The sequence below is a fragment of the Eumetopias jubatus genome, unplaced genomic scaffold, assembly GCF_037043125.1.
Source record: "Eumetopias jubatus isolate StellerSeaLion01/CBP00866 unplaced genomic scaffold, mEumJub1_p1.0 scaffold_16, whole genome shotgun sequence".
Taxonomy (NCBI): Eukaryota; Metazoa; Chordata; class Mammalia; order Carnivora; family Otariidae; genus Eumetopias; species Eumetopias jubatus.
Window position 1 is genome coordinate 81,066,539 of NW_028274822.1, and position 14,659 is coordinate 81,081,197.

A 14,659-nucleotide genomic window follows, 5' to 3' on the forward strand; every position below is an offset into this window, starting at 1 on the left:
GTTTGCTTGGCCAGAGGTGACAGCATCCACTAGGGCACAGTAGGAACCCAAAGTAATGATAGAAGGGATCAGTTGAAAAAGGTTTCTTCAGCTTTTAAATTATAGGACTTTCTTTTATTTGGTTGGGAATTGGGAGCAATTTCTAGGAAGGAGATTAGTTTTTAGGAAGGATACTTTTATGCATGTGTATTTGATATAGATTGGAGTGGTAAGTGATGCTGGTGAGGAATTTCTGTTATGAAATTATATGAAATTTAGTCTATCTGAGCAGCTCCATAACCAGATAGTAACACTAAAGTGTACTTTGATTCAGGGTGTGGTAGAGAAACACTGTCCTTGGACTTTTTAATCTTTGAAAACTGTCACACCTGCATAATTTGAGGTGCACAGAAGGACCCAGAGCGCTCCCTTCTAAACGTCCCGGTTGCCCCGTCTGGGAAATAGTTTGCTGAGCTAGGCTATGGCTGCGGCTGTGGCATTTGTAATTTTACACCAGGTCTGCCATGGATTTGGGATTACTGATTGGGATTTGCCAATTTTGGAGTCAAGGCCTTGTAGTTAATTATTTAGAGTCATACAGCATGACCCAGAAACGTGTGTGCGTGTGTGCACATACAAACACACAACCGGATTTCATTTTTATTTTTCAGCAGCTGTTTTCTTCTTGAAATAGTGATTTTTGGGAGATAGTAGGGGCCTGGGGATTATTTTCTAAAAGAGAAATACTTTCCTAGAATTATTGCTTAAAGAACATTTTATAAATCTGGAATCACATTGTGACCTTGCAAGATACTATTATACTACACTATTAAATTATGTCATATCTTAATAGTAAGGTAATTTTGGAAATCTCAGGGATGACTGGGATTAGTGAGTGAACAACTAGGGTTAACTGACATTCTTGGTGCTATTTGTGATGTTGATTTGAAGCAATTTTTGGTAGATGGAGTGTCTGATAGGTTATATTTGTCAAGTTAACTATAAATTTTGTCCTTTAAAAATAATAAAAGTTTATAGATTATAAAAAGGAGAAATTATATTTCTGACGTTCTTTAGTTTTTATACTTCAGAATTATCTCTCAAAAAGATTTAATTCTGTTCTTAAAGTATAATTAAAGTATATGGACAGTTGTGCTAGTCTTCCTGTTTTTTTGTTTTTTGTTTTTTGTTTTTCCCTTAAGCATCTGTGTGATTCCCTACATGTTAAGTATCTACTATAATTTTAGTGTGGAGTGAGAGCTGATGGGCTATTAAAAAAAGTGAAATATGTAGATTTTATTTTTCCTTCCAACGTTATTCACTAGCCGGGAACATATACACACAAGAAAATTCAAATAATAATATGAGGCTGCCCATGATTAATGGTCACAAACACGAAGAATAACACTGTTACGTTGTGAATAGGAAAACACTCCTTAGCGTATAGCATTCATTTCTGAGATATTTATTGTGCACCTACTAGTATAGAGCAGAACATAAAGCATATTACATAACAGGCATTTAAATGTTTGTTGAATATTGCCGGTAAATAAGATAGGTACTATGTCTGCCCCCAGATTTCTCATAGTTTCATGGGGAAAAAAGGGCCATAGAAATGAATCATTACAACTTGGTGATAAAAGTGCTGATTTGTAGATGTTAGAGTGCTGTGCTGGCTGATCTGGGACAAGAAAGATGAATAGAATTAAATTAGAGGAGGACAGGATAGAGTGGGGTGGGACTGACTCCAGGCCAAAGCAGGGGTAGTAGTGATCGGTGGTCGTGTTTTATATGGAAGTTCCCACTTTAGGATCTGCTTCACAGCGCTCACCAACCCTGTGGAATTATATGCAGTGTTTTGCTTTTCCGTGAAATTTTCAGGAGAGAAAGTCTATACTAACTTTTTAAAAAATTACTATTTTTTAAGATTTTATGTATTTATTAGAGAGCACACGCGTGCATGCTCACAAACAGGGAGGAGCAGGCAGAGGGAGAGGGAGAAGCAGGCTCCTCACTGAGCTGGGAGCCGGATGCATGGCTCTATTCCAGGACGTTGGCATCATGACCCGAGCCGAAGGCAGCCACTTAACCGATTCAGCCACCAAAATGCTCCATTTTTTAAAAAATTATTATTATTAAGATTTTATTTATTTGAGAGAGAGAGGAGTCTATAATAACTTCCATTAGATTTACTTATACTGTAGAATCATGACCCAAAAATGATTGAGAACCAAGGGCTTAGTCCTTCAGTATAAGTCTGCTCTTGAGCCAGCATAGTCCCAGGTGTCAGTCAGGTGGAGAAGTGTCTTCCTCAGCAAAGACACACCCCTCCTCTTTTATTTCCTCCCATAACCTAAAGTACAAAACACCAGATGGAAATACTTTCTGTATTAGTCTTGGAGCATCCATGTCTCTCTCTCTCTCTCTCTCTCTGTGTGTGTGTTTGTGTGTATGAGAAAGAGAGAGAAATTGAGTGAATTTTGTTTTTTGCATCAGGTATAGTTGAAACTAGGGAGATTGCAGAGTGTAAAAATTGATAGTGATAGTTGCTGAGTTCTTTTTACCTGTTTCTTGAGTGAAAAGAAACTTCATCCTCATACTTACCCATCTTTACATTTAACTGAGAAACTAATTCTCTCTTGGGTTGGGGGTCAGGGCCACAGTGCTCAGTGACTTCACTAATTTTGTTCCAACCTTCTCTGAGGTACTTGGTAACTTTGCTAACTCTCTGCTATGTCACTGCTGAACATGACATTTGAGACTGGTTCCTCATGCAGAGATAAATCAGTTGCAAATCCAGTACTTATAAAACTGAATAAAAATACTGCAGCTGACCCTTGAACAACATGGTTTGAACTTTACAGGTCCACCTACACCTGTATTTTTGGGGGGGGAGGGGTAAATATAGTACAGTACTATAAATGTATTTCCTCTTCCTTATGATTTTCTTCATGACATTTTTGTTTCTCTAGCTTGCTTTATTATAAGAATATGGTATATAATACACAAAACACAAAATATGTATTAATCTTTTTATGCTATTGGTAAGGCTTCTGGTCAGCAGTAGGGTATTAGTACTTAAGTTTTTAGGGATTCAAAAAGTTATACGTGGTTTTTCAACTGCACAGGGGTTGGAACCCCTATAACCCTTGGAATGTTGAAGAGTCAGCTGTACTTCACCCATAGCAATTTTGTGTTCTCATGTTTCTCTTTCATTGTGTAGGAAATCACTGATCACATAGAAACTGATTAGCAGTTGAAAATCACTAAGTCATTTATTACTATCATTTGGAACCAGATAGTTTCAGGTTCAAGGGTCAGTAGTTTCCATGGCTGTTTTGTGTATTAGTGATAATAACCTTTTTTTGACATTGCCTGACGAAGTAGGATCTGTAGTGGGAACTCCAGGAGATTTGTTAGCGCAGTCAGACTCAGGATTTTCATTAGCTTTTTGCCTTTTGCCTTTGTACTTGAGTGGTCTTGGCTATGTGCTGCTCCTTTACCCTCCACCCCTTGTTTGTACTGGAATGAAATCAACAAATAGAATTTGTGGCTTTTACTTCATAGAAGGGCAAGAGTTTTGAAACAAGCTTTACACTTTGTCTTCTTTAGTCAGAGATATTTTATCTGTTTTTCTTTTATATTATACTATCTAAAGCCTTGTTTTTTCTCTCCGTAAACTGTAAATTCATGTTGTTTTTTCTGTTACTGAATAAATGAGTCTTTTGAATTCTGACCTTCAAGACATATATGAGAGTATGAATACTTTATTTAAAATGGTATTTATTAAGTGAGGATGTGTGGCAGTAGAAGACCACGTTTAGTGTTTGATGTGATTTTGTACCTGTTACATGCCCCATTACTTTCATGCTAAGCATTATCGATTTTTAAGAACACCTTCAACTTAATAACAGCTCTTAGGGAGTAAAGAAACATTAAATAGGCTCATCGATTACAGGCTGTATCTGGACTTTGAAAATGAGGAAAGAATTGCAGAAATGTGACAGCATGAGAGTCAGTATATGGTAATAGTTAAATGTTGTGGCCTTGTGATCAGATATATACCTGGGCTTACTCCCTACTCTGTTGTCAGTTAGTTGTGTGACCTTCTGTGGTGACATTCTCACTGTGTCTTAGCTTCTTCCTATATAAAATTTGGCATGTAGCATCTATCTCATAGTAGATTTTACAATAATTAAATGCTATACTGCACTTGGTAATCGAATGTGGTGGTGGTAGTAGTGATTCTCTTGGTAGTTATTGGTAGTATTATTGGAGGAGGGAATCTGTTACCATACACTGGAGTCTTTCAGTGGAAATGTCTTTACATCCATCGATCCATCCATCCTGCCTGCCTACCTGCCTGATGAATACAGTTAAGTCTTGGAGCTAGGGTATAAACTGTGGAGATACTTTTTCAGTTTTGCTTCTTGAGAATACTTCCACCTTATTGGGTATTCCACATTTCCTATTCTAACTTTAATGGAGTCACGTCTTTAACCCTAAAAGCAAGTTAATTTATAATCTTGGGAAAACAGATTGGTTTGCTTTAAAAATGATTTTCTACATTGTGAGCAAGGAAGATTGTTGTAGAAATTCATTTTCAAAATAAAAGCAGTTGAAGCCAATGATGTTTTGATGCAGTGGTGCTCCACATTGGCTCTGCCCACAGGGAGTTACATTGTGGCCAGCAGAAACCATTGCCAGTTACTAACCCATCTAACCTGTAACGAGTTGGGTGAAGGCTTGAATTGCCCCCGTCCTCCTTGGTGGTATGGAAATTACAGAGGCAAAAGCCAGGTGCAGAATTGCCTGAATATTGAATAAAGAATTGCTATGTAGCTCTTTTACTGGTGGATAGAAGAATTACATCCAACTTTCTGACAGGTTTTCTTACCAAATATGCGTCATTTCATTCAATAATGTTAGGGATTACTTTATTTCATCAATTTCAAAATGTACATTTTCTCCCACATTTTTATATTTTTAAAATCAGGGATACTCCTTACAAATGATGGCATCTCGGAATTGGCCAGATGGCAGTTAGGATATAGCTGTCATCTGCCTGCACACAAGTGAACTTGGTCATAGCTGTCTATATTGTTGTCACTTCGATTGAATTGTGTGCATTTTTGGTATTATATGAGTTGAGTTCAATTGCCATTTAACATGTCTTCAGAAAGATTACCCTATAATTTGACATTGAAACACAATGTACATAATACAGCCTGGAAACAGAAGTGAGACACAACTTTTAGATACAGGGGAAGCCGATATTCACCGTTGAAGAAATGGCTGCAGTTCCTTGTTTCCTGCAGAGCCATAGCCATGTGCTTCACCACACCTATAAAAGAAAATACCTAAGTAGAAGAGGCTCTACAGTGCTTCTGTTTCTGAGGTCTCTGCGAAAGCATTGCATATCACGTGCCAAGCCAGAAAGCCAGCATTACAACTTGTGAAATGAGCATCAGTGGCTAGGAAGAATACCTCTGAGGTACTCTTAAGGAATGCTGACTGTATCCCCAACATTCTTGATGAGCCAAGAATTGAAATAATGCAAAAGTGTGTTTGGATTTGAAGTAATTCAGAAGTTTAAGACAATTCAGGACTATATCCACTAATTGTGCATAATTTTTTCCATGTGCAAGAATAATGCATAATAAAAATTTACACCCGAAGACAGAAAGTTCTTTCAGCATTTTATAACATAAAAATTTAAAGTAGTAAGAAAACATTTTGATGGTTTAATTAGTGATGTTTTTATTTTCAGTAGCATATCTCATCTGCGATTGTTTGATTTAGTGACTTGCTAATTTGTTATTGAAACTATAAATATAATTCTTGGTGTAATTATTGTAGGTGCCTAATGGATAAGAACTTTGTTAGGATTGGGAAGTGGTTTGTCCGACCCTATGAAAAGGATGAAAAACCAGTCAACAAAAGGTGAGTCTTATGCTTTTAGTTTTTGTTCTTTCGCTTGAGCACAACTGTATTTTGGGAAGAGGTGGGTGGGGGAAGCTGCTTATTTATTTATTTATTTTCTAATAATCTTAGTAATTTAGATGTCTTAAAATAGATTGCTGGATCACATTTTATTAAATATTCTATGATTAAATTTTTGTGGAATATTGGAAATTGGACTAGAAAGATTATCAATAACCCATGTCTAAGCCCCTTCTTACCATACTATTTGGAATTAAAATATTCTATTTTGTTATTTTCATTGTCCTTTTTTTAATCTTTCTTCCTTAAAGTGTTATGGCATAACATTAAAAATAGTCAACTGAATTCAAATGGTGATAATTTTTATAGAATTGATTGATGCCCCTTAAAAGTCAGTGAATACTTCTTTGAGAATTCTCAAACTAGGACTGTGAATTACTTTTCTCAATAATCCTAAACTTTTAAACATCATTTATTGTATGCATGGCCTTAAAGGCAGTCCTTTATACTAAACAAGCGTGGAATTTTAGATCAATCAAACCAGGATCAAAAACCAGAGCCTTCAAAGCCAAATGTTTACTCCACTTACCTCTGAACACAGCATAGACTTAATTGGAGTCATAAGTTGATTGGGTGATTATTTCATTTCTGAAGAGGAGTGCACACAATCTCAATTCTGTTTTACTGTGTGTGAACTTGCCCCAAGCTAAGGATTCCAACTCCTGGCTGCCGATAAGAGCTCTTGAAGCCTTACATGGTAGCCATAAGGTTAGATCTTTTTAGGTAGTTTGCCACAATTTTGGCTGGCAGCTCCTGCCTCTTGTGGAACCTTTACTTTCTTAACTTTCTTGTGCCTACTGGGGATTTAATTAGCGGGAGCAGCCTTCTCTCCCAACCTGTATGTCTTAAAGCTTTGATGAAGTGGTTGTGGAATCTCATTAACCAAGCCTAATTTATGAAAATTGGGATTTCCTTTTTCAAATCAGGTAAGTTAGGGACTGGCATTTAAACTTTTTTTTTTCTTCCAAATCACCATAAACTTCTTTAAAATATTTTCCCTTTTTTGTACGTTTCAAATCCTTTAGACTTTATTAAAAAAAGTTTGTTTTTTTTTAAAGATTTTATTTATTTATTTGTCAGACATATAGAGAGTGAGCACAAGCAGGGGGAGCGGCAGGTAGAGAGAGAAGGAGGCAAAGGGAGAAGCAGGCTCCTGCTGAGCAAGTCGCCTGATGTGGGATTGATCCCAGAGCCGAAGGCAGAAACTTAACCGACTGAGCCACCCAGGCACTTCCCCCCAAAAATGTATTTAAATAGGAAGTAGGTGTTATATATAACGCAGTTTGCCTGAAAAGGATAATAAAACTTTTAAGGAGTACTGGTGTGTATGGGTGTGTAAAAGTGTGGTTTTGTTGACAGATGCTTTGACGGACAGGAATTTTTTTTCCTTTATTTATATTGATTTGGTCTAAGTAATGCATTTGTTCCATGGACATAATTAATCTTAGTGTTTCCTTAAATTTACAGAAGATGTAGATTTTCTGTTAACTCGTTTGGGGTTCACGTGGGCTGAACTGGTGGTTCAGGTTTGGGTTTTTATGTTGATAAGTGAATGGTTACATGTGGAGTTGCTTTGGCACAGTGATCTTTACCATTCATTCCTGTGTGCCTCTCCATGCTCCGTGGATGTGCTTACAGCTGGTCACTGATGGTGAACTAACAGAGCCAGTCCTAAAACTTTTGAACAGTAGGTATAGGTACTTAGTATGATGATTTCACAGTAATTTGGGGATGAAGGGGAGATGTGGAAATAAAATAGGGATTGAAGGAGTAGCGGTTAGTATTTAAATGGTAAAAACTAATGTTTGAGGTCAAATGTAGTTAACAAATCTATTTTATATAGCCTCTGTATATCTTTGCACTGGGATTTACATCCCAGAAATCTTCCTAACTTTAGCAAATCAGATGTAAATAATACTTGTAGTATATTTAGATATTTGATTTGTAACTGGGAGCCTATTGATTTCTGAGCACTGTAATTGAATTATTTCATTATTTTTAGATTTTATCCTCATGGTTGAAAATGTAGCACTTCATTTTATTGTAGTGCAGAAATATTAATGATCTTGAAAAAACCATTTTAGGAGGTATTGTTACAATTGACAAATTTTTAAACCAAACATTCAATTTTAAAAGTTGGCATTTGCTGGGGCGCCTGGGTAGCTCAGATGGTTAAGTGTCTGCCTTCGGCTCAGGTCATGATCTCCTGGTCCTGGGATGGGATGGAGCCCTGCACTGGCGCTTCAGGCTCCCTGCTCACTGCCTCCACCCCCCCCCCCCCATGGGTGCTCTCTCTCTCTCTCCCTCAAATGAATAAACAAAATCTTTTTAAAAAGTTAGCATTTGCTGTAATAAAACTTTGTTAGGCATAATGTTTTTTTTCCACTTTTATTCTCTGAATGGAAAATAGAGCCTCTTTGTTGGATGCTGAAACAGAATCTTAGTGGTCAAGTCATTTTGGATGGACAGAGTGATGCTGTAGAGGAGGACATTTAGATTTAGAAGATTGGGGATAACATGCCATGCCTCTCTTTAGAAGTTCTATAAGCTTTTGGACAAGTTGTTTAGTTTTTCTGAGCTGAACTTTGTTTAACTCAGTTGATGATAGTAATTACTCCCTTAAAGGGTTATTGTGAAGATTAAATGAGGTAATTTATGTGGCTAGTTTATACTTTAATTGAGAAAAAGCAAGAGTGCTAAACAACTTTTATGTACAAATTTGTATTTTTCGGTATGCTCTTATTTGATGTCATTAGATACAAATAAGAGAAATATACTTTAATGAATAGCATTCTGGGGCACCTGGGTGGCTCAGTCGGTTGAGCGGCTGCCTTTGGCTCAGCTCATGATCCCAGGGTCTTGGGATCGAGCCCCGCATCGGGCTCCCTGCTCCACGGGAAGCCTGCTTCTCCCTCTCCCACTCCCCCTGCTTGTGTTCCCTCTCTCGCTGTCTCTCTCTCTCTCTCTCTCTCTGTCAAATAAATAAATAAAAATCTTTAAATTAAAAAAAATTATAAAGAATAGTATTCTAAGTATAAAATTAAGTAGGTCTAGCACATCACTACTTTTGTTTAATAGAATAAAAATATGTTTTAACACACAGTATATTTTATGTAGCTAAAATAATTCTAATAGTGTTGATAAATATATTGATGAATAGGTTTCACCTATTGGATTAACAGCATATGATTTCCTGAGCTATAATTTCTCTCTGTATTGATAGCAAAACTAAATCATTTGTTGGTGGACTCTAAAAGAGTTCTTAATGTTTGATACGATATGATGATCAGGATAATTTTACAATTTATTTTAGAAAAACACATTTTATTTTAGAAAAATATATATAAATTTGAAAGGCAGGTCCAGGAAGATAAAAGAAATTTATTCATGTTGTCTTTTTCTTTCCTTTTCTTTTTCTTTCTTTCTTTCTTTCTTTCTTTCTTTCTTTCTTTCTTTCTCTCTCTCTCTCTCTCTCTCTCTCTCTCTCTCTCTTTCTTTCTTTCTTTCTTTCAAGACTTTATTTATTTGACAGAGGAGAGAGAGTGTGTGTGTGGGCGCACAAGCAGGGGGAGTGGGAGAAAGAGAGGCAGGCTCCCATGCTGATCAGGGAGCCCGATGTGGGGCTCGAGCCCAGGACCCTGGGATCATGACCTCAGCCGAAGGCAGACGCCCAACAACTGAGCCAGGCACCCCAATATTGTCTTTTTCTTTATGGTGACACATCTTTTGTTACTCAGATCCTTAGGAATATAATAAGTAGGAAAGAAAACTTTGGCTTTCTCTTAAAGAGTTGTGACAACTAACATCCAACAAAGTTTCTGGGTTTCTAAAGTATGTTGAACTTGAAAAAACTTTTCCTTCCAGGATATGCTTAAAAACAAACCATGAAAGGGCGACTGGGTGGCTCAGGTGGTTAAGGATCAGCCTTCGGCTCAGTCCTGATCTCAGGGTCCTGGGTTTGAGGCCTGGGTTGGGCTCCTTGCTCAGTGGGGAGTCTGCTTCTCCCTTTCCCTCTGCCCCTCCTCACCCCTGCTTGTGCTCTCTCTCTCTCAAATAAATAAAAATCTTAAAAAAAAAAAGTGAAAAATTGTATTCCTTTAAAATAATCTAGAACTTATTCATGGAGATTCTATTTAGTCTAGTGTTAGCCCATATTTGATTACTTCAGAATTTGAAGTTTATACACTTTATTTTTTGGATGCTAATTTTAGCAAAATAATTGATAGCTCCCAGTAACAGTTTGGACCTTTGATTTTTTTTCTGGTATCAGGTGTACAGGAATTGAATTAACACAAATATGTACTTGCTAGTGCATTTTCTGAATTGATCGGCTGTTTTTTTCTCACGGGCAACCTACCTGCTCTTGGATGGTACTACAAATAGCCTTATATACTTTTAAATATTCTAATTACTTTTGTATGTGCTGCTAGCAGACACGCATGTGTGGGAGCTCACACACAATTGGGAGTTCACACACAGTTGTTCCGTCTGGGTATTTTTTCTACTTTAAAGCCAGAGATTACTTTTTTAATTTCTTTCTTATGTTTTCACAATACCTCACCTATATATTCAAGAATTGCCCTTACCTTTTGGTTTTAATGGATTTTATATAACAAGATGAAGTACTTTGATGTAGGAGAGTATTTAAAGCTTCCCTGCCCCCTCTTTCCTCACCACTACCTTCCCTGCCTCCTTTCTTACTTCTCAGGCATCTTCCCGTCCTCCTCTTTCCCGTCCTTTTCTTATGATGGCCCAGTTATCTGTGTTTCTGTCTAGAGGTGCACAGATGAAGAGGCAGGGAAAGGAATCCCTCATCTGGAGTGTAAGCAGACATGTAAATAGGTGCTTTCAATGTGAAAGGTTAAAGGGAATCTCTTCTTAGTGTCCAGAAAAATATCATTGGTGATCATTTTTTTCAGCTTTTATCATAAATTTACTTTTTACAGGTGGTGCCTTTTGCCACATACGTGGTAATGAGGGCTGGCTGATGGGAAATCCATAAAAGAGTATTAATGGAACAATTTGGACTTACCTAAGCACGCATCATAGTTTCACGGCCTTTTTTTTTTTGATCTATAAAACGTAGTCATTTTCTGCTGGTTTATCTGATAAGATATAGCAGAAGATACTGTGTATTTTGTCACTTGAATATATTTGAGAATTGTGTGCAAAGTGAGAAGAGGGATGCGGTTAGAGTCTTGAGCGTTGGCATTTGCGGGTGGGTAGAGAAAGGAATACATAAGGAGACTAAGAAAGGTAAATGAGAAATGAGAGCCAGGAGGGTTGGTGTCACCAAAACCATGGGTTTTTAAAGTTTCATGATTTGCTGTGTCTGCCATGTAGGCCCTGTAAAATATATAGTAAAAGGATGGATGGCTTTGGCAGTTATGTAGTCAGGGTGACTATACCTTGAGCAGTTTCAGTGGAGTGGTGAATTTGAGGTTTCAGCAGTTTGACTTATAAATGGGGGTTGAAATGAAGATACTGAATGGAGGGTTCTTGCTATATTGGCTACAGCTAGCTGCAAAGGGAGAAACTGCTGCATCTAGGAAGGGAGGAGAGAAGCATTTAACAAGAGCCTATCATAAAACTCAGTGATACTGTCTGTGGTTTTAAAAAGTGTCTTTCACGTACCACACACTCTGTTTTGTTCACAAACATTATGCAGAGAAGGATGTTAAATTGAAAGACCAGTTCAACCAGAGGTGATGGTAGTTAACTATATGCTGTCCAGTTAGCTCTTTTACTTTGTTTTTCTTTCTTTCCTTTTTCCTTAACGACCAAAACAGAATTATCACCATTTTAAATTTTTTAATTTGCTCTATTAGTGCTCTAGAGGAGAATACAATCAAAACTTATATCCTCAACATTAATAATTGATTTTCATAGTTTAAAATAAAATACATTTCAGTATATATTGCCTACTTTCAAGAAGGATTTTCAACACCTTGCAGTAAAATATATACTTTGTTCTTTAATGTACTAGAGAGGTTGGATGAATATTGTTGTTGTAATTCCCTTTTTCATTCCTGCTAATGGATTAAAACTAAGCTGGAAACAAAGCTCTCCTTGTTCAGACCATTCATCCAGAAATATGGATGATCTTCCATTAACTATTTGACCATGTGGGACTTAGTTTTAGCAATGTTTTTTCCAAAAGGCCTTTCAGTTTTCAGATTCTCTGATTTTAGGAAAACTATAGAATCTAGGCATGCCCCAAATTAGTCGGTTTGCCTGCCTGCCTATTGTCTTTCCTTCTTTCTTTCCCTGTGCGTGTGTGTGTATGTGCATGTATGTGTGTTTGTGTGTGTGTGTATGTATATGTATGTGTATGTGTTTTTCCTTCTTCCTTTCTCTACCACCAGGAGTATACTATTTTGGATGTGTTTGGTTTAAGCGAAAGTGACTCCTCTATTTACCAATCCAAGGGGTTTGATATTGCTCTTTCACTGTATCTGAACAATAGGCAGGCAGGCAAACCGACTAATACTAAAGGACGTATTTGGACAGGGTGGTGGGTGGGTGGTAACTTCAGCAATGCTGTTCATGAGCAGATTAGGAAGAGGGGAGAGGAAATTTTAGGTACCAAGCGGGAGTTAATTTGAGCTGTTGTTTCAGTTTTATAACATACCTGACCACATATTTTACCTTTGTTTAAGATGTCCTAGCTAAATGCCACTTCCTTTGTTAGAATAAAAAGTCAACTGAAGGGTCAGGACATGAATGAATGGAGGTTCAAATGATTAACCTTTTGGCAGCATGAAGGAAGTATGTTCAATTTGTTCCTACCTCTGGCCTCGTTTAGGATGTTATTAATAGTAAGTTTCTCTCTTTATATAAACTTTCGTGAATCTAAGCACTATAGAAGTATATTGTGGTATGTCAAATAGCTAATTCTTGTAGATTAATGAAAGTGATTATTCTGGAAATAAGCTGCATTTTATTTTTTTAATTTTTTAAAGATTTATTTATTTGTCAGGGAGAGAGAGAAAAAGAGAGAGAGAGGAAGCACAAGCAGGGGGAGCAGCATAAGCTACATTCTAAATCGAATGCTTATGTATCTCCTGCTTCATAAAATAGCTTAATTTAAGTTACCTTGCTGAAGTGTCTTAGAGTTTAGAAAAAGTGTAAAATATATGTGCCTGGAAGGTCATTTCCACTTGTAATTTCTCATATCTATAGCATGTGGGAAATTTCTATGGCAAGTTAAAAACAGACATGTCTAAGGGAGATGAATGCTCCTGCTTTTATTTATTTATTTATTTATTTATTTATTTATTTAAAGATTTTATTTATTTATTTATTTGACAGAGAGAGAGAGAGAGAGAGAGAGAGACAGTGAGAGAGGGAACCCAAGCAGGGGGAGTGGGAGAGGGAGAAGCAGGCTTCCCGCTGAGCAGGGAGCCCGATGTGGGGCTCGATCCCAAGACCCTGGGATCATGACCTGACCCGAAGGCAGACCCTTAACAACTGAGCCACCCAGGCGCCCCTCCTGCTTTTATTATAATACTATTTTTTTAAAATTTACACATCTGTATGTTTGTGTTTTTATTTATATAAAATGACTTTGTAGGCTGCCCATGAAGGAGATGGGGGGATATTTCTTAATTTTAAGTTGGAAAGTTCAGCCACATTAAGTGTAAATTAGTTCTCCAGAATGGCTCAAGAATATGAGAATCCTGATAATTATAATTTCTTGTTGTAGTCTACCATGTATCTCTGGTCCCTAGATTTTTCTAAAAGGCATAATAACCATTGTTTTCTAATACCAGATTATCTAGAAGAGCTCATGCTTTTCACCTCCATTTAGTCTTTAATATAATTATAGTCAAGATTTAGTGAAAATCATTGTAGCATGGGCACAAGACAGATTTTGAAAGAAGCACTAAGAATAAAAATAATTGGCGAATGTATATTTTATTTTCGGTATGGTAATTTTCAGTTCTCCAGTTTCCACTGGATGTCTTTTCTTGCTTCCACTTACCAGCTGAGATTTCCCATTTTGTTAATTCACTATGAACACATTTTCCTTTATGTCTGTAAGTATAATTAAAATAATTACTGTAAAATCTTGGGTACTGGGGCACCTGGGTGGCTCAGTAGGTTAAGCGGCTGCCTTCGGCTCAGATCATGATCTCAGGCTCCTGGGATCGAGCTGCGAATTGGGCTCCCTGCTCAGTGGAGAGTCTACTCCTCCCTCTCCCTCTGTGTTCTCTCTCCCTTTCCCTCTCTCTCTCTTTCAAATAAATATAATCTTTAAAAAAAAATCTTGGGTACTAAATACAATATCTGGATTATATCCATTGGTTATCTTTTGTCTTCAGTATGGGTTCGATTTTGCTGTATCTTCATCTGTTGAATAATTTTGAATGATATTTTGGGTATTGTAAGTAATGTAAGGACTCTGGATTCTGTTTTATTTCTCTGAAGAATGTTGATTTAGTTTAGTTTTTTGTTCTGATTTGTTTTAAAACAATAAACTTTATCTGAACTCAGACTCCACTTATTAATTTACACTTAGTACACTTGGCTGAACTTTCCAACTTAAAATTAAGAAATGTTCCCCCATCTCCTTCGTGGGCAGCCTACAAAGTCATTTTATAAATAAGGGCGCCTGGGTGGCTCAGTTGGTTAAGTGACTGCCTTCGGCTCAGGTCATGATCCTGGAGTCCTCTGA

At 37.1% G+C, this 14,659-nt stretch overlaps 1 protein-coding gene across 2 annotated transcripts in view; it reads left to right on the top strand.

Annotated features, from left to right (window-relative positions):
• The window catches only part of MED13L (mediator complex subunit 13L), a 301,400-nt gene that overhangs the window by 158,228 nt on the left and 128,513 nt on the right, over positions 1–14,659 (top strand). For both annotated transcript variants that reach the window (XM_028116491.2, XM_028116492.2), the window contains exon 4: positions 5,839–5,922. In XM_028116491.2, the coding sequence (XP_027972292.1) occupies positions 5,839–5,922 (84 nt within the window). The remainder of the gene's footprint in view (positions 1–5,838; positions 5,923–14,659) is intronic.